Raw genomic sequence first — 26,328 nt, forward strand, 5'->3', positions numbered from 1 at the left:
ATAGAACCCATGAAGTCAGTAATGCCAAAATGATTTCCAGCAGCTGTCTGGACCCTCTTTTCTCTTTTTGTATCAAGTCAAAGGAAATGTAAGTAGAGAAAGTTTGGATGTTTTGTAGGGCCTTCATCTTAGATTCCTGTGTAGTGTATAAGAATAAATATACATCTAGTAATGAACTAGATCTTTTGGAACTTAATAAAGGAAATTCTCAGATCCAGATAAAAGAAATAATTAGCTGCTAATTTGTGGCTTGGTGCTAAAACATATTAAAAAAAAAATGTGGTTTAGGTGGAGAATAGCATGAAGTACCTCAGGTTTTGTGGTGGGAAGGTCTTATAGTATAGCCATTATAGTTTTAATAGCTATGTTTTAAAATTAATTTTAATTTGAAGTTGCTTTTTAATTATTTAATAGTTATATTAGTAGTTCCTAGAACTGTTCCTTAGTTCTAGAACAGGGTCTGGACATTTTTGTCCTGTGCATTTTGTATCTACCAACAAAATTACCAATAGGTGCTTCACCCGACTATTAATGAAATACAATTAAATAGTTACAGGATCTTGTTAGCATAAATGCAATACTTTATGTATTGTTTTACTGATGGTACCTAGATAACTGCCAAACAAAGGCATTTTTCTTTCTGATGGTAACTTACTCTGAAGTAATTTGTCTTTTGCTTTATTGATAGATCCTGTCATGGCCTCATGTAGTGCGTTTGACTACAGAAAGGGTGAAAACTAAACGGGTACACATGGGCTGATGGGCTTTGTATGTCACATGAGACATGAAGGCTTGCTGTTATCTTTCTGAAGTGCAGCATGACACCATAACAACAGGTTGCGCCTAGCCTTCTGATGACATCTGGCAGAGTTATAGATGAACTGTAGTCAAATTAAAAAAAAATAAAAAATTCTGTACAATATGTAAATATGTATAATTGATTCCCTGTCCTTATCAAGCCAGCATGAATTCATCTTGTTCCTCCCTCCTCTGTCTTAATTAAACACATAACATCTGTTGAGGGGGTGGGTTTATAGTGCCTGTCTACCTGTAACTGATGATACTGTTGCTTGCTTTTGCCTTTCTTCAAGTATTCAGAGGAGAATTAAGTTGGACCCAGTTAGACTCTTTCAAATCAGATGTTCTGTTACAGCTGAAGAAGAAAGAGGTAATGATCTTTGGACAGTATGGAGTATGTTATAGGAAAACCTGCAGTTTGTGTTAGAAACAAAAAAACGTAGAGTGCTTTGCTTCTGGGCAGAGCAGAAAAAGGATGCTATTCTTTCTAAGTACAGCTAGTGTGGACTTTAAAAAGGAGGATCAGGCCTCACAAATCTGATATCCTCTTCTGGAGACAGGAAAACTAAGGGAGTCACAGCAGGAAAATTATTGACATGATTAACCAAGACAAGGGCAAAGGAACATACAAAAGGCTTAATCCCACACCCAAGGAGTAAAGCAAATAAACAGTTTAAGTGAATAAGAAGCTAGTTGCAAGTTCAAAGACAGAATGGTGCAAGACAGGACTACAAAGACTGTAAATTAATTACTGTGAGACTGGAAAGAAAGGGGAACAGTGAGAAAGCTGTGTGAAAATAGACTTTGACAATTGTGTTATTTCACAATTAACAGTCTCAAGGTGTCCAACACAAGTATGTTGATTACCAAATTCAGTAGAATCACTTGCATTTCACATGACATCTACAAATACATAAAAGAAAAATGTTCTCTGAATATTAGACATCTTTGAGGTCAGATGAATGGGTGTAATGAATTTAATTGATTATTTATATTATGAACCCTGAACCATCCATCCTTCACAGCTATGAACACCTTTTTTTCCTTTGTATCCCTACAGCTTTCCTGACTGCTGGAAATACTTCAGTGCTGGTGCTACTGCAAGAACTGTTTTCTAGTGCTTCTAGCTCCCTACTGAGAGCATCAAAAACCATGCCTTTGAAGGAGGCAGTCCTTCAAAGCCTGTCAGCTTCCTAAGGCTGTGAGTGGACATAATTTTTTGATAGCTCCAAAGGGCTACCCTTCTCTGCTCTCTGTTTGCAGAGAAGATCTATCTAGAAGGCTATCTATCTGCCAAACAGATAGTTTTTTTGGATAGTTTTGCATAACCCGGTTATGAGAACAACACCACTTCACTGTTTGAACAGTCATCCTAAAGACTGAGAAAAGGTTATGGCTACCTATCTCAATGTGTAAGCATAACTACTTTTAAATTAAAAGTAGCATCCATATTTTGGAAGGGCTTTCAGAACCCCATTTTTTGAGCTTTCAAGATATTACTTCATCCACCAGCTGTGAGGTCAGATAAAGACCCCTGTATCAGATCTGGTTATAATACATTAGCACTCTAGCAGTCATCAGCCCTACATCAGCATATTAGACTACACCTGTTCCTAAAGGAGTATTAGCAGACTACTCTGGTCCCTTCAGACTTAGCACTGCTCTCCCCTTTGGTCTTTCTGTCAGCTTGTTAAGAAACTGCTGATAACTTGGTCTCAAGACAAGTGGAAGTACCTGTCACCTGGAACTGTTGGTCAAGGCCTCAATGACATGCACAGGGCTTATTGTCCCTGCCCAGCCTTCCTTAGAGCATCCCACATCCTGCCATTTCAGCTTCCTGGGCATGCCAGCCCCTGCCCCAGTGATGCCACAGCAGGAAAGTTCTCTGACTCCCCTGAGCACTACTAGGCCCTGGGGTTGATGTTCAGCAGCTCCTCCACTTGGCTGTAAGTGGTAAGAAAAGCTGAAGGACCCATGTTATCCATTGCTCCTAGCTCTATCAAAGCTGTGTTAAAGAGATAGGAGGCTGAAAATTGAGGTGTTCTGGACATTATAATGAGTTTAAAAGAGATTCACCAAAGGACAGATATTTTGTTTATTGTCTGATCAATTAACTCAGATTTTTTTTTCTGCATATGGACTTATCTTCTAAAATATTAATTAAGTAGATTTGGATGGATGAATGTGCTGATGTATTACTTCTTTAAAGAATGAAACTTCTTTCATTAGATGCATTACATGACTTTAAACACCTGCCCTGGTGTCATGGAAGAGAAGGGTAGCGTATACTATTTTTGCCTTCCTCTCTTAACAAAGGCTGGTGTGTCATGATTTTGTGTTATCTGTTACTACTGTTTTTCTTGATGCTCCTATGCCTTCCTCTTCATCAGTCTTGACAAGTACCATGCCACTGCTCTCTCTGTTTTATGATATTTGAGGAATTTGGTCAACCCAGGATGTAATGACATCCTCTTCCCCTTCCTTCCCCTGCCTTCTTCCTGTAACAAAAGCAAAGTTCTCAAGAGACAAGGTTGCAGATTTTCAAAACTTCAGATAAGCCCCTCTAAGTTTATAAAGTACAAAATGGCATCTAATTGTGAAGAAAAACATAACCACAGTTTACATTCTTAGCCTGCCAAGGACTGTAAAGGGGTTGGTACTATCTCTAGTTACTGCATTCTAGCAGTGTGTTACTGAGCTGTGCGAGTCTTGGGTGTTTCTGTACTACAAATAATGGTGCTACTTCTTAGTAAATAAATCCCTGGAACAGTCTAGAATTCCCAGTGGAGAAACTCCTGACAAAGGCCTTAATTAATTTTGTGGTAGTCATGGGCACGCTGAATAGTTTGCACTTGAGAAGCCACATGACCAGCAAAAGAAACTAAGAGAGCTCTCAATAATGTGATGAACAGAATACGTGTAAACGTTTGGTATGCATGCTAGCAGCGGTGCAAAAAATCTGAAGTAAAAAAATTCTTGTTTGTTGCATTTATTCTGCTCTGCTGTCAGGGGAGACTTAGGTTTAATATTAGAAGAAGGTTCTTCACCCATAGGGTGGCTGGACATGGGAAGTTCCCTGCTCCCCAGGGAACAGGCCACAGCACCAGCGTGACAGAGTTCAGAAACCGTTTGGACAGTGCTCTCCGGCACACGGTGTGACTGTCGGATGTGCAGGGCCAGCAGCTGGACGCGGTGACCCTTGTGAGTCCCTCCCAACGCGGCCTATCCTCGCCGCCCTGACCTGCCCGTGCAGGAGCGCTGGCTGCGGGCCGTTCGGCCGGCGCGGGGCCGTGCCCTCCCGCTGACCGCCGTCGCGCCCCGTGCGTGCCGGGCCCCGCCCCGCGCCGCCGGTGACGCGCGCCGCCGGTGACGCCCCATAAGTAGCGGGGCGAGCCCGGTGCTCTCCACTCAGCGGCGGCGGCGCCCGTGCCCGCGACCCTGCCCGTGCCCCATCGGCGGCAGCTCCGGCTCCTCCTCCTGGGTGAGTACGGCCGCCTCGGTGCTGCGGTGCAGCTCTCGGGGCCTGCCCGCCCCGCGGGTCTGACTCCGCAATATGGTGGAGCCCGGCGGTGGAGCGGGCGGGGGTGCGGCCCCGTGTGAGGCGATGACCGCCCGCTGCCCCCGGTCCCGCGGCCTGGCGTGTTTCGGTGCGCTGGCCGAGGTTCGCCCGGGACCAGAGAGTCCCGGGAGCCTCGCTGGCCCCCGGGAGCGCTGTCGGAATGCCCCGTCCCGGAAGCCGCCCGTGGAGGTGCTTGGGAAAGCGGTGCGCCTTCCTGCTTTGGGTACTGCGGCGAGCCGGAGCCGGCGCCGCGGCTGGTGTGCGCGGCTCACCGCCATCGCTCATCTGCTTTTTTGAACTTCTTTCCATAGCGAGCAGGGAGAGTGGAATGGGGTTTGTGACGCAGCCTGTGTGCTTTCCTCTCCAGTGCCTCTTGCTGTCTTTGAAATATGCTTGGACTTGGATTCCAGGCGTCTCACTCACCTGCGCCAGGGGAGTGGATCCCACTTTTGCCAGGGCTGAACCTATTCGAGGGTCTCTGAAATTGTGCAAGGTTCTAGTTATCTTCCTTGTCTTTAGGAGCAGGAATAACATCACAGACTAACTGCGCTGGTTTATTGACTAGAATTCAAATGCATGTGCTGTGTGCATGGATCTTAAGAGACACATTGCAGATGTTGAGTCATCCTTACAGCAATGGCCCTTTTTCCTTCAGTGGCCAGATTCTGTGCCATTAGCATCTTCTCCTGTTCTGTAGCATGCTCTGCAGTTCACGGTGAAATTCAGTTGTACTCCAAGTGATCTGGCTTGTAATGCTGTGTAAGAAACACAGCATGTTCCTGCGGGTATTTAAGTTCTTGCAAAATGAAAGGAGAACTTCTTTGTTACCACTGTAACCATTATCTGTTACTTGTCATGCTTGTGTGTTCCTGTACAGTAGTAGTAGTGGGTAATCTCATTACAGGTATTACTTTATGGCATGTGAATGTTAATATGTGCAAATATGCCTGCAAAATATTAACAGGATGCCTTTGTTCTCCTTCCCCATTATGTAAAGGGGAAAAGTTTTATCTCAGATGGAATATTAACATGTTCCTTTTTTGCTGTCATTCATATGAAACAGAAAACTTCTACTGGCTCTTTGGCAAGCCTAGCAAAAGGCCTTGTAAACCACAATCCTTTTGAGGGTGGACTCCTAGTTTACCTTTTTACTGCCTTTATTCATGCAGATTCTTCTAGAACTTAAGCATTATGTGAAATCACTAATGGAAAAGGTGCTTCTTGCAGATTTACTTCATGCATAGGATGACAGTGAGCTTCAGTATGTTCTCCTTATGTTGTACTGCAATACCTTGCCCCTTCTATAAGGTTCTTGTGGAGAGAGCTGTTAGTATTTTCTCCATGGGAATAATATTGGAATGCATATTGAGTACTGTAGATTTATTGAATGACCAATGTTTGCAATTTTTTTCAGTGGGAAATGTGTAATATAGTCTGAGATAAAGGAGATTTATTTTCTGCAGTAGGGAAATCCGATGCTCTCTGTGTCATAGGAGTACTAACTCCTTAGCAAGCATAAGAGTGGGCCTTAGGTGGGCTCCCTAGAAGATCTAGTCTGATGCTATTGGTGATGACATTCAGACATTCTAAACTAGATTTTTAGTGATTTGCAGGCTGGCTTTTGTTTGTCCTGGCTCAGCAGATATGACTTTTCTAGATTCTTCTAGAAAAAATAAATTATCCCACCACCTGGTTATTTGTCAGTGAACTGCTATACCTCAAAGCCTGTCTCATGCACATGCTGTACTTGCATTACCTAAACCAAATCTTGGATTTGTAAATTGTTACAATAAAATCTAATTCCTGTATGCATGAAATGTGAGCATCCTGATCCCAGTAAAGGGAGTAGATCACAGGTAGGTTGGTTTCAAAGTTTGGTGCTTAGATGAAGCAGATACAATGCTATAACTCATATATGCTTCTTTCACAGGCTGTGTAAGGTTCAGGATTCAAAAAAAATGGCACTAGCAGCAATTGATCCACAGCAGGTATGTCTGAGTTAGTCTCATAATTTCTTTGTCTAGATCAGAAAAATAGCAGTCAACTGACACCTTTCTCTTTTAAACAGAACATTGTATCGAGGGTTGCCAACCTTCCTTTGGTGAGCTCCACCTATGATATGGTGTCCACAGCTTACAGCACCACAAAGGATAACCATCCTTACCTGAAGTCAGTATGCGAGATAGCAGAGAAAGGAGTGAAGACGATTACATCAGTAGCCATGACAAGTGCTATGCCTATCATTCAGAAATTGGAACCACAAAGTAAGGCGAAGATGAAGCTGTTGATAACTTTAGTTCAACTAATCTTATTTTTTTTATATCCAGATGCATTTATGGCTTAACATGGCCACACTGGTCTTGAATGCTATTTTGTGGGGCTGACTGAACCTGTTGTCTGACTTGTTGCATAATCTATTACATATTGATGAGACTTTAAAAAAAGGGGTAATAATCCAGAGTGAAAGCAGATTCCAGGTTTCATAATACTAAATTGATGAATGTCTATTGATATGTGAGATGATTGCACAGTCTCTTGCTCAACACATTCCTCACCTTTCACCTGCTTTCAGATGCTACTGTTGTAGCATCTTACACTGATTACAGTGTAAGCTACAGTCTTACACTGAGAACGGGTTAAATTTGGAAGCTGTGTCGCAAGGCTGTTGTTCCCAAAAGCCTGGTTTCATAGAATGACAGAGGACCAGGTGTCTCAGCCTCTTCTACCAGTTGCTTATCAAATTAATTTTCTTTGCCTGCAAGTGAGGATTCTTTTTTTCTGGCACTGTAAATCTACCTTGTTCTTTGGCTTTGCTGCCTCAATTATCACTGAGAAGAGGAGGAAACTACTTCAAGGGTGTTGCATGAGTTCTTTTTCAAGAGGAATTTTCAGTTTGAGTTGTTTTACTAGGGCAAAACTAAAGAAACTTAACTCCTGTAATTTCTTTTACAGTTGTAGTTGCCAACAACTATGCTTGTATAGGTCTAGACAAAATTGAAGAGAGACTGCCTATACTGAATCAACCCACTGACAAGGTAAGTTCTTTCCATTTATATATGCTCAGCAGAAGAACTATGCACCCTTCTTTTCTATTATCACTCCACAGGGAGACACATTTCAAAAGGCTCTGCCTGAAGCACAGCTTGGAAACAATGAGAAAGTCAATTGTTTGTAGAATTGTTTGTTGCCTTTGGGAGACCATTAAGCTTTTTAAAAAAAAAAAAAAAAATTTAAATTGCCCACCACTTGACCACGTCTTTCTATGAGTGCAGTTCTCTGGTGGGTGTCTTTTAAAACTTGAGTCTCTTTCTTAGTGTGAAGTGCCTAGATTACATTCACTGGAGCTTTTTGAGCTGAAAGTTGTGTGGCAGTCATGTTCATTTATCTCTTGTACATATTTTTTCAGGGCAAATTTTCTTCTAGATACCCAGTATTTATACAAACTTCAGCATAAGTTTATTATTTAATGTATTGTGTAGCTCTTGCTAGTTAATACTTTTAGTAAATCCATGTATGTCCTACTGCAGATTGTTGCCAATGCCAAGGATGTAGTTGTTGGAGCTAGAGAAGCTGTAACAACTACTGTGACTGGTGCCAAGGAAACTGTTGCTTACACGATCACTGGAGTTGTGGGCAAGACTAAAGAAGCAGTGCAAGACAGCGTAGAAATGACCAAGTCAGTTGTCAATGGCAGCATTAACACTGTCCTGGGAAGTCGTGTGGTGCAGATGGTGAGCAGTGGTGTGGACAGTGCTCTCACAAAATCAGAGACCCTTGTAGACCAGTATCTTCCACTTACAGAAGCAGAATTAGGTAAGACCAACTGAAAGTTTGATTTTGTTGGAATGCTTATATTGGAGGGAAGTCATCCATTTATTGCTTATTGGTAGTGGGGAAGGGAGTGCATGCTTCCCAAACTGCCTTTTGCCTTGCTGATTGTAATAGCAGCATCTTCACAAGGAAGCGGAATGAAAGTAAGGATTTTCTGGAAGGTGGTGTGTTAGCCTAATCATGGTGCTAAAGGACTACTCAACAAGCCCTGTGTTCAGCTGTTACTGGGGAGATAAAACTGTCTCAGACCTCTTAAGTTTTCCTCTAGTGATCAGTCTGCTTCCTTTCTACATACGTAGAGAAAGAAGCTGCAAACGTTGAAGGCTTTGAAGTTGGAGTCCAAAAGCCAAGCTACTATGTTAGACTAGGATCCCTGTCTTCAAAGGTCCGCACACGTGCCTACCAACAAGCCTTAAACAAAGTTAGAGATGCTAAACAGAAAAGCCAGGAGACGATCTCTCAGCTTCACTACACTGTTAGTCTGGTAAGTTCAAGCTTTCACTTGATACATAAAACACATGTGTTGGCCTTGGTTGTGAGTGAAGAAAACAGCTCAGAAAGTCAGAGGAAAACTGGGATTGCTCTCTGATTAAATGCATAAACACATTATTATGTGTATTACATTAAATACAAATAGTTTGCTATTATGAGATTTTCATCACCATTCAGAGAGTTCTAAATCAGGCTAAGCTGTGAACTTAGCAATTAATTGCTTAATGAGCAATTGCCTGTAACTGCAAGCACTGCAGAAATAGAAGTGACATGCTTAAATTTATCCCTGTTTTGTAGTGCTGGTTTTGACACATACTTCATTCCGTGAAGAAAATTGTGCAATTTAGAAACACATTGGTCCTTTAAGTCCTTTTCATTGGTAAAATTTCAACTTCTTTTGGGACTTGATCTCTTGCTGTTTCTATCTCTGAGCATTTCTGGTACTTCAGTAGTTTTATCCTGACAAATACCTTTATGTACATGACAAACTGGACATATAGTAATGGCCTTCTATGCACTTTCAATTCCTCCTATGGAATGCTAGTGGGAGAGGTGGAAATAGTTGAGGCAGAGGGAAAAACTAAATGACATCTTAAAACTGCTTTCAGTTTTCAATTCTTTGAGATTAAACACACTTTTATACTCACCCAAGTTGCTTATACTGAATTTCTGAAGTATTTTAAAAAGTTATAAAACAGTCAAGGAAGAGAAGCCCTAAAGGAACTGTCTGGTCTCTTATTTGGCTGTATTTCAGATCGAGTATGCCAGAAAGAACGTGAATAGTGCCAATAAGAAGCTTCTTGGTGCTCAGGAAAAGCTATATCAATCCTGGGTAGAATGGAAGAAAAATACAGGCCAAAATGATGGTGATGATCTGCATAGTGCTGAGGTAAATAGATGTAAATATACACCAGAAATTAATGTATTGTATCTCATCAAGGTAATGGCAAACTAACAGTCCCTGAAGTGTGCAACAGAGGCTGGATGCTGAAGCTAAGGGACAGGTGACTTCTGAGAAGTAGGGGACTCTTTGAAATGAACCTACTTTCTGCAAACACTATGGAGATTCATTCTCCTCTCTTGAGAAATGCTCATCCTGTTTAGCATGTGAACCCATGTTGGGATATCTGTATGTAGATTAGCTAGAAACCATTTATGTGATGTGTCCAGACCAGAAATAATGATTTATCAGTTGTCTTAGGCACAGACTCACTGAGTCCTACACATAGCTTTCAGGGATAAGTTATTGATTAGCATGTACTTACTTACCTGCTGTGACTTCTTATCCAGAGTTGGAACAAGAATCTGCTTGACTGTTACTGGGTAGAAGCTATCAGTTTCTTTTCACAAAGTACTTGAGTGTTGAAGAAATATCAAGTACTTCTAGTCTTTGATGCTTCAGACTAAAACCCTGGTTTATTATCTGCTATAGCTTTATTTCATTTACATCCCCTTTTCTTTGCTTCTTTATGTATCTTCATCAACACAAAGCTGCTGCAGTCCTAAAAAGACACTAATTTATGGTCATAAAAAACCACTAATGTCATACATTACAGTCATAAATGTCGTAAATTACAGTCATAAAAAGACATTAATGTGCTGTTATGCTTGTTCTTTCTAGCACATTGAGTCAAGAACTCTAGCTATTGCACGGAGCCTCACTCAGCAGCTTCAGACCACCTGCCTCACACTGGTCTCAAGCCTACAGGGGCTGCCACAGAATGTACAGGATCAGGTTTACAGTGTTGGGTCAATGGCAGGTGATGTCTACCAGAGCTTTCGGTCAGCATCCTCCTTCCAAGAATTATCAGACAGCTTTATTGCAGCTAGCAAAGGACAGCTGAAGAAAATGAAGGAGTCTCTGGATGATGTGATGGATTATCTTGTTAACAACACACCACTCAACTGGCTGGTAGGTCCCTTTTACCCGCAACTGCTTGGCATTCAGCATGCTGAAAGCAAAGGTGAAGGGGAGGAAGGTTCCAGCCAGAAAGACAAACAGCCTGAACACATTGCTGAATAAACTGCATAGCATGAATATACTCTGCCGACCAAACAAGTGGCCTTACTAAGTGTAGCTGTCAAAAAAATCTATTTTCACCATGTTTTGGTGAACAATAGATAAATACAGGAATAGGGGAATCTACAGGCCAGGACACATATGCATGGGCTGTATTGTCCTGTGTAGTTAAGCCACACTTAAAAACTTAAACTAGACTCAAGTGCCTGAGTATTGGCAGCTGATATTTGTTAAGATGCCCTATTTGTTTGTCAAGCACCTCATTGTGCTTCAGTGGTATTAATACCATTAGTCTGAGTGAACCCACCATCACTGAAAGCCTTTGATTTGTTGCTTAATCTCTACCAGAATGATGTAGCAGCCTTATATGCTTTTAAAACTCTACAATCTAGCTATTACACTTAAATAGTATGTTTGCTGATCACATATTTGATAATTATGCATCTATCTCAGATTCTATCGCTACATCATTCATGACAAAAGTTCTGTGAGCGCAGAATGCCAAAGCTGAAAGCAGGGTTTCTGAATGTGACAGTGTTAACTGTATAAACTTAACTATTGTATAACACAGTAACTTTACCAAAGAATCGTAGAATATCTCAAGCTGGAATGGACCCATAAGCATCATCAAGTTTGACTCCTGCTTCTTGCAGGACTACCTAAAAACTAAACCATGAGTAAGAGCATCATCAAGATGATTTGTGAACACTGTTCCAGTGACTGACTGAATAATTATCAACACATTTTTAATATATAGTATAAAGGCAAGATTCATGCTGTTTGTACCAGGTGCCTGCTGTTGTGTGTGTTTTTGTAGCTATCATTTTGTAACTCATTTTTGTATGTTAGTAATAAATGCTTTAGCAGCCTAAACTTGTCTCCTTTGTTTTAAAACAATCTAACTTGCTCTTCTGTGACTCCCTCAAACTGGGTCCAACAGAAAACAAGTTTGACATCCAAATGAAGTAGATGTTAGTTGAAAATGTTTGTGTATGTATTGTCAGATAGATAAGATACTGCTGCAGCATTTTCTTCCTTTTGAATTTTTGTGTATCCGTCCACTGAGTCTTAGCTTTAGTGCTGCTTTTACTGATCTTTCCTGTTGCCACCTTTAAAGATGATATAAGCTGTGAGCTGCTGGATATTCTAATATTGAAAAGAGATGGATATGGACAAAAGAACCCTCCTTCCCTTCACAGTAGGTGTTGAGTGTGCATGACATGGCCATCTACCTGCTTTGTCTTCTGACTCCATATAAACAATGTTTACTTCTCAGCTGCATCATCAGTTTTAACTGTGTTTATCCTCTTGAACTTGAGTGACAAGTGTATGTTAACACTCAACTACTTCAGTGGAATTGTTCTCAATAAGTCCTGTGAACCACTCCACTGGAAAAGAAGTAGTTACTAAGAAATAAGTTTTCTTGGGTTAGGGCTGTCCAGGTTAAGTTCCATCTTTTTCCCTGATGCATGCCCCATACAAGTTTGGGTTGCAGTCATCTAGTATAGCAATGTTAGCCACCGTTTTCAAGGAAGTCACCAAATAGTGTTAGGCACAAATGCAGTTCAAAGAAAGCTTATCACATAGTCACTACATGGACCAAATACCTCCACATGATGTAGGCACTAAAGCAAGTTACATGTTGTCCAGCCTACTGGTGTGAGAGGGTTAGTTATTAGATGAGGGTTGGCCTAGAAGTGTGAGATAGACAGTTTTAAACACAGTATTAAACTAAACTGTAGCAAAACAGGATTAGAGGTAAAGAATCTGTAACTTAGTGCTTTTAATACTCACTTTATATAAGGCAGGTGTTTAATGTAAAATTAACATGATATGGTGAGACTCTTTTCCAGCTAGAGTCTGAGTTAAGACTTCTGGAGACACTTTCAGGAATTAATTTATTTTTAAGTTTACTTTACTATTGTATAGGTCCAGCAAGAATATCCTTTTTATCTCCATTTGAAATAATACTCTCAGAATGCATCCACTATTGTAAATGTGCTCAGGAATTGAATGGAACTAATTAGGTGTGGAAGCAGTGGGCTATTCAAAGAAAGAAATTCCCTTTTTCTGTGTGTTTTTTAAAGTCTCAGTGCTCTGGGACTTCATCCTGAGGTGATCAATCAAGTAAGACACTCGAAATTTTCAATGTCATTTGAGGACTGAGAAATAAACAGCATCATCTAGCATTACTGCAGGAGCAATACATTGTGTCTGTTCTGTCTTGTGTTACTGGTTTGTATTCTTTCATGGCTGTCCAGCTTTACTAAATATCAGCAAGCAGATGAAGTAGAAAGCAAGGAAAATTTTTTACCAGCCTAGACCTTCAAAGCACTTCTTTCTTACCATGCCGTGTTGGGTGGCTTGTGTTCAAAAGTTACTTGGAATTCTGGCAGCTGACCTACAGCTGGTGGCTGCAAACAGAGCAAGACCTGGTTAAATGCTTACCTAATGGTTGGACTCCTCTGTCATGCTGTTATCATAGGTGCTTGTTTTGTTGGATGCTGTTTTGCAAAATGTTTTTAAGTTTCTGTCCACACACACACACAACCTCCCCCTCCCCCCCCCATCAGAATTAGGAACTCTTCCCTAATGGAAGAGACAGCTAAGTAATAGCAAATTGGTATGTTCCTGATTTTTTTAATATAGAATAAAGTTCTCTGATTAAGATTATTAGACTCTGCTAATAAGGAGAGCTTTGAATGTTTAAATTGATTTCCAGCTGTATTTGCGTGGGTATTCCACACTCCAGGCTAACTGCAGCTCTACAGACAGAACTTGGGACTTTTCTTTAGTGCAGCTAAAGCTAGAGAGAGTGACTATTAATATGTCCACTGGAGGCAAGAATGATGCTTTCCTTCCAGTCTTACTTGTTGTTTTGCCACTGTTTTCAACTGAAGCTGATGTGCTTCCTCACAAATAAAAGAGGGAAAACTGAGATACTGCCATCTTACTTGTTTCTCTCTAACTTCCTGTATTAAACAACTCAGCTGCACTGCACAGAAGCTTGCTTCCTCTTAGTCTAAAATCATGTTTGAGGATATAGGTTGGGCTAGAAAACTGTGAGGCTTCTCTGAAACCTTTTAAAAAAGGTAAGACCAGATGTGTTGAAAATGAAAGCAAGTAGATTCAACTATTTTCAGCAAGGCAGGTAAACTAGATTAAATGGAAGAATGTAAAAGGCTGCTAGTCACACAAAACCTGGGATGGTAAAGGTTAGAATACTAACATCATCATAACTTTCAAGGTTTTTTAGGGTTTATTTAGAATTAAGAAAAGTACTTCTTCTCTTTTAGACATCACTCAAAAATTGTTCATGCTAGTTGACACTTCCTGGGTGAATTTAACAGACAACTATTATTCTGTCATTGCTGATAATAGTTTTTTAGAAAAGCTTTCAATATTAGCATTTTTAAATAGCCCCATATGTTATGCAAGCTTTGCAAACATATTTACAGCATTGGTCAAAGCCAAATTACAAGCAGATGGCAAAAAATGTGATCCTAATACAATTTAGCACAGTCAAAACTGAGCTGAATCAAACTGACATCCAGTCTGTTTTACTCATACTGAGATACACTCCAATTTTAAGTTCTGTCATGGCTGTCAAAATCTTATTACATTAAAGGATGCAGGTTCTTCTACTGCATGCATTAAGGAGATGAAGACAACATAAATTTGAGCAATTACTCTGTCACTAAGAACAAAATGGATAAAAGTAATAAAAACTTCTTAAATCTATGATACTGAAAATCCTTACTGGTCAGACACTTACTGAACACGGCCATCTCCTGGTCAGTGTAAATACATACAATGATCTGTTTGGGCATGTTCTTAAAAACTGCATATGGACTACATAGTCTTGTTAGGATAGGTGTATTTGTACTGCAGTATGAAATAGAAGATCATGTGCTGGTAATGGGGAAACTTGTTGCTTTCTCTAAGTTTTATGAGAGTTTTAGGAAAACTGCCATAAGCAGAAAGATGAAGGATTATACTTGCTGGTAGAAAGATGTGTTTCCTGCATTTCTAGTGCCTTTTGATCTTTTGGGAAACAGAAGTTGCTGATCCTACTTTGATCAAGCTGAAGTTTTCAAAGTGGTCCACACAGTTCATGGTATTCACAGTGGTGTCTGCTTAAGCCTTCCAAAGATCAGTTTTAATAAATAATTAGTATTTCAAAGATCTCTGGTGTCCAATGGTTACAGTACAATGACTGGTCTGTAAGACCAGTAAAAAACTTGCAGTGCTTTTGTATTCTGTACAACCTGGTAACTAAAGCAGTAGTCCCTGTATTTGATATGGTCTGCCCTTCTCACCTGTCTTTATAGCAGGCAAAGCATAGATTTTACTTGCTTACTGTCTTTCATTAAAGTGTGTCACAAGGTGTTTTGCAGTTAGGCAATGCATCAAAAATGCCACTTCAGTCAGTGCTGAGCTTAAGTTACACAAATGCCTACAAGCTGCTGTTGCTTTGAACATGCAGAACCAAAGTCCTGTCAAAACACAGCAGTAGTTATTTGCTGATACTGTGTCTGGCTCCAAGTATGTCACATCACTAACATTAAAACTAACCATAAATCATATTGCAGATGCATTTTTCACATGGAAAAAAAAATTACTAGTAAATTACTTAATTTTATCCCATTTTGCAGAAGTGCCTAAGTAATCTAAGTCCTACTAAGGGGACTTAAAGGTTGGGACTTAAGCTCCTAAGTGTCTTAGCCAACATTTTTAGAAGTCTGTAACATCCATCCATCCACTGATGTCTCTCTGGCAATTTCTGAAGCCCTGTGCTGCTTAGCAGTACAGAATACTATACATGCAGTTAAAACAGAGGCCAAAGGGAGATTGTAGTTCCAGGTATTTGTTCAATCAGAAAAGGCCTGATGCAGTAGGTGGGCAGAGCAACACAGACATCTATATCAATCTCCTCAGGGCAGATTACTTTGTATAGTCCATTGCTTCTGTGAAAAGAAGAAAGGCAAAATTTCTTATTTCTCATTTCTTAGTTTCACTAAATTCAGTCCACTACGTTCAGCTCTTTTCCATCTCTACTATAAAATCCTACCTCCTAAGCTACTGATTTCAGTCTTGTGTAGTATTTGATCTGTCTTAATGGTTCATTTTTCCTATGAGTCTCAGCATATTTCACTCTGTAATCCAGATGTTTGGTCTGGTTTCTAGAGGTGCTGAACATCTTTGTGTCTTGTCTTTAGTGAAGGAGTACTGCACAATTTTGTTTCGTTTTGCTTTTAAATTGATTGAAGTTTCATTCCTACACAGGTTCCAGATTTCACTATTACAGACCTGTCTTCAGAGTCAGATGATGTCCCAGACATTTTGGATCTGGATGAAGAGGATCAACAGGACTTTTCACGCACAAATGGCCCTTACACTACAGGGCAAAGAGCTGAATAGAGAAGCATAAACACGTCTTTTTGATACAATGTACCTTTGCCATGATTAATTTAGATTTCTCCTTTTAAAAGATGAACCTGCCTAGTTTAGGGATTATGGGGATATTTTTTTTTTTTTTAATCAGTACTGTTTCACTTAGCTGCATCAAAAATCTGGGTTTTTCAATGGAAGGACTGCATGGTACATTAATTGGTTAGCATGGGTGTCAGGCTCTCATTTTACAAGCCAGGTATAGCCTAACCAGTGTATCCAACTAATCTGATCTTTGTTGATGATTTGTTCTCCTGCTGGTAGCAACCATGAGAACACCCCAGTGCTTTGCATAAAGGGCTGCCAACAAAAGGAGTTGATGAGTATTTGCCCACAACATTTCCCCTTTCAGTCTATGGGAAAAGCAGTGCTGCATCTACCTCTTCGCTGCTGGAAGGGGTAAGAGACTTTGTCTAATCTCAGATTTTCTCAGGTTCTTTTGTTAGGCTCTGCACCTACAGAGCTTAGATGCTGAGGGCTTTCCTTTGGCAAGAGTGCTTTATGCACAAAAATATTTCCTTTCTTTCCACATGCCTTCTGTGTGCAAATATTTTGACCATCATGATGCTATCAGATGTGGTGCTCGAGACTAAAGAGGAGTAAATGATTCAATATTGAAGTGTTTTGGGTATGAGGATAGCATTTAAGTAAGAAAGGGAAAGAGACTGTAAAAAGAAAGGAGAAATAGGGAGTAAAGAGATAAAGACTTTGGACCAAAAAAAAAAAAAAAAAAAAAATTGGGAAAAGGGAATAGAATGTAAGGAGAGTTCTGGCAACAGTGATTTTTAAAAAACGTTTTAATAAATCTCAATCAGTTATTTGGTAAGGGCTGGTGAGTCTGTATTTGCTTGCGCACAGTAACTTCTCTAGGAGTTGGGGAGGGTGGGAACGGGACTTCAGGCAGACTTGTTAACATTTCTTTGCGAGGACCAGGCCGATCTGCTACCGCAGAGACCTCTCCGTGTCATCGGTGTGACTGCAGCGCAGTCCCGGGAGCTGCGGCTGGGTGATGTGGCTGTGAGGGCCTGGAAGTCTGGTCATGAAATGCCTTGGAATAAAAGTTTGAACCGCACAGCCCGCTTGCCGGTGGGAGTTTTTCTTGTTAGGGTTTGGGTGGGGTTTTTTTTTTTTGTTGTTTCCTCTTCCTCCCCACCACGAAAATTCTGCAATGCGATTACAGAAACCCTATTTAAATGGCAGGGCCTCCTGAAGGAACATCAGCACCGGGACTACACCTCCCGTGAGGCAGCTCTGCCGGCTCGCCTCGTCTTCGGGCGCCGGGGGCGGGCGGGAAGTCTCGCGAGGGTAGGCGAGTGATGTGGGCTGGCTCGCGCGCCGGAGTTTTTGGCGGGCTCGGGAAGATGGCGGGGTTGTCGCGGCTGGCTGCTTGCCCGCTGCCCAGAGCTGCCAAGTGGGAGCGCGATCATTTCTAACTCTGTTTGCTGGCCTTGCGCTTCCATCCGAAATGGCACGAAGGCGTAAGACTAGGGAGGTTAGTGCTAGGGAGATCCGGGGGAGGGCGGAGGCGGGGGGTCCGAGCGGGGCCCCGGGTCTCGCTCGGGAGCGGAGGCGGGAGCGTCTCGCCATGGCCGCCGAGGGGCTCGGTGCCTCTGGACACATACAGCGCCCGGGAAATGGCCGCAGTGCCGCCACGGCCCACGCTGTCTCAGACTGTTTGATGAAACCCAGGAATGGTGAGAACTCCTGCTCACTCGCACGGTCCTGTGGGGAAGGCGATGTTAGGGGCGTGCTTTAAAAAAATGTGCCTTGAAAGATAACTCCCTTTGCCGAATTGTTTCGTAGCGTCGTAGATTGTTAGGGGGCTGGAATGGATCACACAGAATTCCGGTCCAGTATCCCCGTTTCCCGTGGGCTGGGACATATCCCACTAGACTAGGTTGCTCAAGGCCTTACCCGCGTGGCTTTAAACACTGTCACGGTCGGGGTATGTGCATCCTCCGTGGGCAGCCTGTTTCAGTGCCTCACTACTGGCACCGAAAAGGTTTTTCCCCAAAAATAGCGCCATGCCCTTGTTTTGTTGGGGGCGTCAGAACTGAATGCAGTGCTTCAGGTAGGGGTCTCACAAGAACAGAACAGAGGGGCAGAATCACCACCTTAGACCTGCTGGCCTCACTGTTTTTGTTGCATCCCTAGATTTCACCTGTGTTAAGTAGGATGAAAGGTGCAGACTTTTTTTACATGGGAAATAAAGCAATTAATTACTCTGTAACATAATACTATTTGCAGTCTTTAGCAGACAGTAAAAGTGTTCTGTTAATTTGTCACCATAACTACTTCTGATGTGTCTGTTCATTTGTGTATTAGGGCTATGTGTGCTAAACCAAATGGCAGAGGGTTTTCTGTTGTCCGCTTCTTGTTTACTAAGCTGAATAAACACCACGCAAGACAAGTTTTCAAGTAAGTGCTTGGCTTATGAGGTTAGGTTACTGCTATGGTCTTAATTAAGAATATTTTGTATACAGTTGCTGGAGGGGAAGGAAGTGGCTTATTGGGGAATACTTTGAAACAAGAGCAATCAGAGAATTTGTTTCCTTTTGATCATAACTCAGTCAATCCTCTTTGATCAGTCTGAAACCTTGCCTTAATTAGTTGTTTCTGTTACTATCTGCTACTTAGCAACTTTGATATAAATTTTAATAGCTGATAAATAATCTACCTGTCCCATTCTTTATGACCAAACAGAAAATAACACTTGCCTTTTATGGATTGTTGCCAAGACCTTCAATGTGGCAAGAGCTCTGTGTTCTTAATGGTTTCCTATGTATAACAGAGCTGTTCCAGCTTATGCGTTTGAAGACTTGGCAGTAGGAAGATGAGCAATATGAAAATGGTCAGGGTTCTGGTCTCTCTTTTTCCGTCTTCCCTTGTCCCAAGTTAGAAAGAGCTGCAGACAAATCTCTCTCTGAAATAATCTATAATTAATTTATGGAAAGAAAACATTGTCATTTAACAAACTTTTATCTTTTTTTGGTGTAGAGTCTATGTTCCTCATTTTCTGACTTGCCATCAATAAGAAATCTGTGTCTTACTCTTGTTTTTGCAATGGTTAATTAGGTATCTGAATATTTTAATGTGTTTTGACATGACTTATGTTTTTTTCTTTCTTCCTCATCCTTTTTAAATGGAAAGACAATTTGGATGGAGAAAACTACCAAGTCCTAGATTTAGGAAGCCCTGCTGGATCTGGCTAAGAGAAATTTCAGTGAGTATTATGAAAAGTGGAAGTTGATGCTCTACAGGTTTCTGTGACGTTATTTCTTTGAGGAAACTGTTTTATATCAGAGTTTTAAATAAGGAATTCTTTTATCAAAGAATTCAGTTTTGCCTACTATATGGAAGTATGTTCTTCCATATTGTTTGTCTTGGACTTTCTTGAAGAAAAGATACTGGCATTGGGGGATTTAGAAGACAGAGGCCTGGTTGGGTCCTAAAACTGCTTTGGCTTACTTTTAAGTAACAGTATTTGAATAAATGAAAGTATAGAGTGTCTGTTAGCCCTGGGTGAGAGTAACTTCCTTCAGCTTGAGGGGTGTTTGTATAAGTTGCCTGGGAAAGTGTTTATTATTGTGAAAGCTGATTCACATACATGAAAAAAATTAGTAGTATCTTCTTGTATATTGGGAAAGGGGCTAAAATGTAAGTAAGCTTTTTAAATACAAAGCAAAACTGATTCCTTCAGGTATCATTGGTTATTATGTTGCTTTCTTATGCTGCCTTTGTTTTAATTATTGTTTTAAAAATCTTATCTTTATGTTTTTCAACACTTTAGTATTTTAGTAATAGTGGGTAAGGTAAAACTAAAGATGCAGTATCTTTACATAATGTTAAAGTACACCGATTCATGACTTTAGTAGAAAATATGAAAGAAAATATAAATGTGTTTTCAAAGGTAGGGATTACCAGTTAGGAATGAGGAGGGCATTATTTTTTAACATTTATCCAACACTGATTTCAATCTTTGCATTGAAACCGTCTTCTTAACTAGGTCAGTGTTGAGAACTTTGAAAAAAGTTTTATTCTCTTCTGCTGACTACAGTAGGTGTCAGCTGTGGTGGCAAGTCATTAGCTTTGCATCAGGCTTGCTAGTGGGTAATCTGCAGAATTTTGGTATGCAAGTATTTGATAGCTTTACTTCTTAGATTAGTATTGTGTTTAAAATTATTGTACTTTTCTTGAAGCAAAAGGAAATAGATATAGATCTTCCACGAATTACCCCTTCTGCACTGCTTTGTCCTGGTGGTGTTAAGTTTGTTCACATGATCTGCTATTTTGCAAGATAGGTAATGACTGAGGACATGAAAAATCTCTCTGTAGGTAAGCTGTATGGGACAGTATAAATACTGCATTTGTTATGTCTGTTAATCTGTCAAGTCTTTAATATATGACAGGGGCTTTAAGGACTTCTTAGTTGGATGCTCAAGTCAGAGCCTTTCACAGGGTTCTGTGCATTTTCATAGAGCTACTACTGGTAGAACAGTGCAGATGGTTTTGCTCTCTATGGCTTTATGGGTCTTGTTCCAAGGTTCACCTGTGCAGTGCTCTGCACCATTACCCACACAAGCAATGGTTTGGTTCAAAAGAATTGGATGGCTACACTCTTTTTCTTTTCCAGAGCTTGAGGAATTTTGAAGAATCAGATATGTCTGTTTCAGGCATCTTGTATTATTGTAACCTAAAGAATACAGAAAGGGAGGGAGTGAGTGCGAGGGAATGAAGATGTATACAACAGAAGAAACGGGCAAAAGAGGCAGTACACTGCATGCTATATTTCCGTCCAGGTAAAAATGAGCATCTTGATTTGTCATTATTGCAGTTTGATCTAGATAGATTAGGAAGTTGACTCATTTGTTAAAAGCAAATAATTTAATCCAAATCCTGACTTCTGTTTAGACACTGGTATACCTTCTGCTGATGCTGTAACATGGCGACCTAAGGATATGTCCATAGCTAAAAGCAAGACACAGTGTTGCGTACAGTAAACTGCTGCAAATGCTTCAACAGAAAGACTTTCTTTTGAAAGAATACAGGAAAAGAGCAGGGTAAGTAGTGCATTGAAAGGAATTGAGTCTTCTCATAAAAGCTGACTTATGTATATGTGTCCTGGTTTGAAAGGACAGGTGTCTGCCGGTAAGAGCAGAAGTTTCCCTTTGGAATAGAGACTTTGGTTCCACCCCCCCCGCCAAGTATTATAATTGTTTGAATCAAGGACTCTGAGGCAGAGATAAGGGGGTGGGAATAACAGCTCTTTTACTAATATATCTAACTGTACAAGCAGAGAACAATAACAGTTAAAATTGCTAACAGAACAGAATAGATAACTCGGTGTCAGTCCCTTTAGATGCAAGCACGCTGTTTCTGTGCTTAGTCCACAGCCCGGATCTGCTGAAGGGCAGGCGGGAACGGAGGCAGGAAGGGGGGGGGGGAGGGGTGGCAGCGGCCACGCCGGTCCCAGGCGGGAATGGGCTGGAGCGGCGGCTCCTCACTCACTGTGTGTGTGCGGGTGATCAGCTGTGTCCGCAGAGGCAGGAGGCTGGAACGGGGCTGATGCAGGGCAGGTGGTCGCAGAGGGTCTGGCTCTCCTGTGCTCCACCGCGTGGCTGAACGATCCCAGGCGTCCTCCTCCCAGCTCGCCGGAAACACGAGTGCCCTCTCGGAAGCCTCAGAGGCCCCTCTGGGAGCCGTTCCCCCCCACCCCTTTTGTTTGGACTCATCAGATATCCTGGGTGTAGCCCGGCCAGCTCCATTGGCATGATAATGGGAAAAATTCTTTCAATTGACACAGTAACAGAAAAACACTCAACCCCCAACAATATGTGTTTTAAAAGAATTTAGAAAGTCTGTATATACTTTATGTCACAGAACTCATTGTGCTGAGCTCCTCCCTTTACCTTCCTTCATCAACAGTTCTACTGCTTGTAGATCTTTTGTGAAGCATAAAGAAATTAATCATTTAGGAGATGATATATGTTACTTAGGCATAGAAATAGGGAATTCTACATGCATAGTAGTACGATTTCTTTTGAAGGGTCATATCCTAAAATATAACATTGTCAGGATGAAACCTTTGATTTTGTTTATTGCCTGTGAGACATATTCTATTTACTTAAACCTTAATTATCTCACCAAAAGTATGCTATTCTTAGCTCATGTTTATGGCAGACACTCCCAACTTGAGAGGTGTCAAGAGTTGGAACTTTCTCTCCAAGCGGAGTGTTATGTGTCAGTGGAATTTACAGAATTTGTGTGGGGTAGTTACATAACTGGAGCACTGTTATGGACAGTTGGGGGTTGTTCAGTATATGGCAGAAAAGGGCAAGGGGTTGCAGTAGGTAAAAGAGCAGTGTCAGCGCACGTAGTATGCTATAGGATAGTATATACTATAGCATGTAGTATAGAGGATGACCAGTAATGTTTCATGCCTTTGGATGAGGGTTTAGCATCCAGAGATGTACACCTCATAGTATGTTTCTGCTAGCCCTGATTCTTACAGAGGACTTCAGCTTACCCTGGTATTTGCTGGGAAAGTAGTTCAGTGGTGCGTTAATGATGTAGGAAATGGGAGTACCTAGAAGATGACTTTGTAATGCAATCACTGAGTATGCTGAGTAGGAGCAGTACTCTTTTGAGCTCACTGCATGTAAATGAGAGAAACTTTTTCTCTGGAGATGTTACAGGGCTCTTATGGTCACTGCAGTCAAGACTGTAAAACTTTAAATCCAAAGGAATGTGAGGAAGACAAGAAGAAACTGATAACACTGGCCTTATAATTAGAGTGTATTTCTACTGGCCTGGGCAACTGTAGAAGGCATCTTGTGGAAAGCAGGAAAGCTCATGAGTGATAGAATACTTTCAGAGATCCTTGCTGAAGCTCATGTGTGATCCATCTCCTTAAGTCAGAAAAGAAACTGGTGCAATAGGGATTCAGCCTAAGACAGTGTAGCAGCATATGGAATATAGAAGAGGGAACTGACTCCAATACACAAATGCAGAAAAATTTCTTGGGTGTGCAGTGATGTAGCTAGGAAAGCCACTACGTAATTTTGGAATTATTATGCAGTATGTACTTTGCCTCAGGATGCATGGCAAAGATCAGTAGCCCAGTCTCTTTGCCAAGAAGCAATGGGTGAAAGCAGCAACAAAACACTGATAGCAAAAGAGGATAAAGCAAAGGTTTAATTGCTTTCATTCAAGAGTACAGGGATACTTACCTGAGGTTGTTTCAGAACAAATCTGACATATTTGGAAAGATAAAAGGCCAGTTAAAGAAGTGAGCCCAAAGGGTGATAGTGCCTCAAAGTCTTAACTGGTGTATGAGTGGAGTTCCTATGAGGCTAGTGCTGTGTCTTCTTAAGGAATATATATGACAGGCTTGAATACAAACCCATCAAACTTGCAGATGTGCCAAACTATGAGGAAGTAAGATACACTGCAGTGGGGAAACATTTCACAGAGAGTCTTGTTGGGTCTGGAGACTTGGAGAACAAAAATTGTGTGGGGTTTAACAAAGGCCAGTGTGAGGTCCTGCACCTGGGAGAGAATAGTCCCCAGCAGCAGTACAAGTTTGTGGGTGATAGCTGGGGAGTAGCTCTGATAAGAATCAGAAGTGCAAGTACTGTGGGGCCATAAGCTGAGCATGAGTCAACAGTGTGTCCTGGTAATGGACCAGCAGCATACCATGTTGTATGGAATGAGCACTGGTCAGCAGATGGTGGGCAATTGTATTATGCATCACCCATTTTTATTCAGTTTTATTATTTTCTCTCTTTCTCCTTTACCATTTGTGTTACAGTATTTTTATTTCGGTTATTAAACTGCTCTTACCTCAGCCCATAAATTTTACCATTTTTCAGATTCTTCCACCAAGGGTGAGGAGGTGGGAAGTGAGTGGACAGCTGTGTGGTACTTAATTGCTGGCTGGGGCTGGCAATTCTAATGCCCCATGTAGAATACTGTGTTCAGTTGGGAGGTTGGGAGTCAAAGATGGGAGAGATGCTAGCAGAAGATTGCAATGGATAGAGGGTTGCAGAGTGTGAAATGTGTAAATAAAAGCTGAAGAAATTCAGTTTGTTTAGCTTGAAAAATGCAATGCTAGGGATTTAATCAGAGTTTTAGTATCTAAAAAGTAGTTGTAGAGAACATGGAGGTACTCTTCACAAGAATATGTCCTGACAAGACAGGGCAATAGGCCCAAGGTGTTTAGGGAAAAAACTCATCTAGATTTAAAAAAATCTCTTGTAAGAACAATTAAACTGAAAAAGGTTGCCATCAGAAGTGGAATCTCAGTTCCTGGAAATACTCAAGACTTGGTTTGACAGGACTTTGAATAGCGTAATTAAAGGCTCTGCTTTCAATGGAAGGTTCAAAAATACAGTTTTCAGATGTCAAAGTCTCCTGAACTTCTCTGATTTCTGTAATTCTCTGTCTCCTATGCCCTTGTTTAGGAAAGGTTATAAAATGTTACTGCTGTTTGAGTGATAGTCTTCAAAAATGTATTTCTATGTAGTTTTTTTTCTTTGACAATGCATCAAAATTCTGAAGATCCTTTTCAATGCAGCATGATTCAGGCACCCAGCCTTCCTGAAAATACTACTATGTTTTTACATGCTTAAAATGTCAATGAAAGCACTTTGACAAAAGAGGTTCTGTGGTCCAGCTGCTTGTACTTCAGCATTCTCTTCTCTGGTCTTTTAAAAGTGAGGGGTTTGGGTGCTGTAGAATTGCTGAATATATTTGTAGTTCATATTGTCGATAGATACTTACAGTAACTTACTTATTGCTGCTGGTTATAAGAAGCAACTGCCTCAGTATGTAGATTTTGAAAGAATGGACATGATTGGTTAGTGGCTGTAAGCAATTCTGATAAGCCTGTACTAGCTGTTGAATTTTTTCCTAGGATTTTAGTTAGAGAAATACAACACACAAACTGAATATAAAGTTGTGAAGAAGCAGTTACGCAGGTGTTTTTCCTTGTAACTAAGTTAGGATGTAAGAAATAGATGCTCATTTTTATGAAATATGAACTATAATTTCAGAGTAGCCCACTTGAACTTTTGTTTTGCATGTGCGTACAGGATGAAATAAAATGGTCAAAACAAAAGTGACACGACTGAGAAAATTCAGGTGAGCATTTTGTTCCTGTTGTGGCAGTCTATTGAATTGTAACATTTCTCTAACACCTACTCTCAGTTAATGTTATTTGCACTTTATCCGTGATTATGCTAGCATTTTTATCTGCCTTCATACTCTGCCATTATAGGTATTACAGCAAACATTTTAACATAATGCTTTTGTCCTTTCCTATTAAGGTCCACAGCATGTGGACACTTAGAAAAAGGAAACTGAAAAAGGAAAAGGAAGTTGTGGATTCTGTACTTGAAGACTGTGTTAACCCATGTATTCTAGATGGAACTGATATTGTTTTGAGTGTACCAGTGTTGTTGACTTACACAATTGAAAGTAATAAATATGGGATAAGTGGTTTTTGTCCTTGCTAAATTGCTAAACTGTTTTCATCAGTCCCCAGGGATGCAGTTAAATACCTTAAAAAATTAAACAAGTACTTAATAGGTTATTAGAGATGAATGCAGAAAAATGCATGAAATATGTAGAATTTGTATGCAAAAATGTCTTGTTATTATAATGTTGTTTTGTATTTGTTATGTCTAACTGATTAACTTTTTCAGTTTAGTAAATACTAAACAAATAGTAAATACATTGATAAGTCTATCTATTTAGAGTATTTGACTTTTTTGTTGACAAAAAAGACATTAGAATTCTGTTGATTGGTTTAACCGGTGCTTCAGCTAATTGGCTTTTGTTTCCATTCTGTAGTATATGATGGTGTTCAGTTTTGGAGTTGGTGCTATTTGTGCTGTATCTTTTGGAGCAGTGTTCAAACAGAAGACCTCATTGGTTGAAGTTTTCTTGGCTTGTATTGCTTTAACATAGAATGGATGTTTTGAAAAATGAAACTCTCAGGACCTAAATCTAAGTATAATTTATACCGTGTCCTGGTTTTGACTACAGAAGACATAACTTTCATTAATTACTTTTTTAATTGCTTGCTCTACCTCAATCCATCCAGTGAGTAGTTATAGAAGTAGTGTAAGTGGGCTGTGTTACATGGGAAACCTAAGTGAAGAAAATGCAAGCAAAA

The 26,328-nt window shown here is 40.6% G+C and overlaps 1 protein-coding gene and 1 long non-coding RNA gene across 5 annotated transcripts; both read left to right on the forward strand.

The window, feature by feature from the left end:
* The first annotated feature begins 4,132 nt into the window (after positions 1-4,132).
* PLIN2 (perilipin 2) lies at positions 4,133-17,223 on the forward strand. Of its 3 annotated transcripts, XM_079330174.1 has the most exons (9): positions 4,135-4,279; positions 6,288-6,345; positions 6,426-6,621; positions 7,310-7,392; positions 7,885-8,170; positions 8,488-8,672; positions 9,435-9,569; positions 10,302-10,592; positions 15,987-17,223. In XM_079330174.1, exons 2-9 carry the CDS (start codon positions 6,316-6,318, stop codon positions 16,119-16,121), a joined length of 1,341 nt encoding a protein of 446 aa, XP_079186300.1. In that variant the 5' UTR covers positions 4,135-4,279; positions 6,288-6,315; the 3' UTR covers positions 16,122-17,223. The 3 variants fall into 3 exon arrangements, with proteins under 3 accessions (XP_079186302.1, XP_079186301.1, XP_079186300.1); XM_079330175.1 differs by lacking the exon at positions 9,435-9,569 and having other exon boundaries at positions 4,134-4,279; XM_079330176.1 differs by lacking the exons at positions 9,435-9,569; positions 15,987-17,223 and having other exon boundaries at positions 4,133-4,279; positions 10,302-11,573.
* An 82-nt stretch (positions 17,224-17,305) lies between these two features.
* On the forward strand, positions 17,306-25,445 carry LOC306814272. Of its 2 annotated transcripts, XR_013777123.1 has the most exons (4): positions 17,306-17,643; positions 18,477-19,374; positions 21,063-21,211; positions 25,244-25,445. It is a non-coding gene; the product is annotated as an uncharacterized lncRNA (long non-coding RNA). The 2 variants fall into 2 exon arrangements; XR_013777124.1 differs by lacking the exon at positions 17,306-17,643 and having other exon boundaries at positions 18,176-19,374.
* Positions 25,446-26,328: the final 883 nt, after the last annotated feature.

Source organism: Erithacus rubecula (assembly GCF_903797595.1).
Source record: "Erithacus rubecula genome assembly, chromosome: Z".
NCBI classification, from domain to species: Eukaryota; Metazoa; Chordata; class Aves; order Passeriformes; family Muscicapidae; genus Erithacus; species Erithacus rubecula.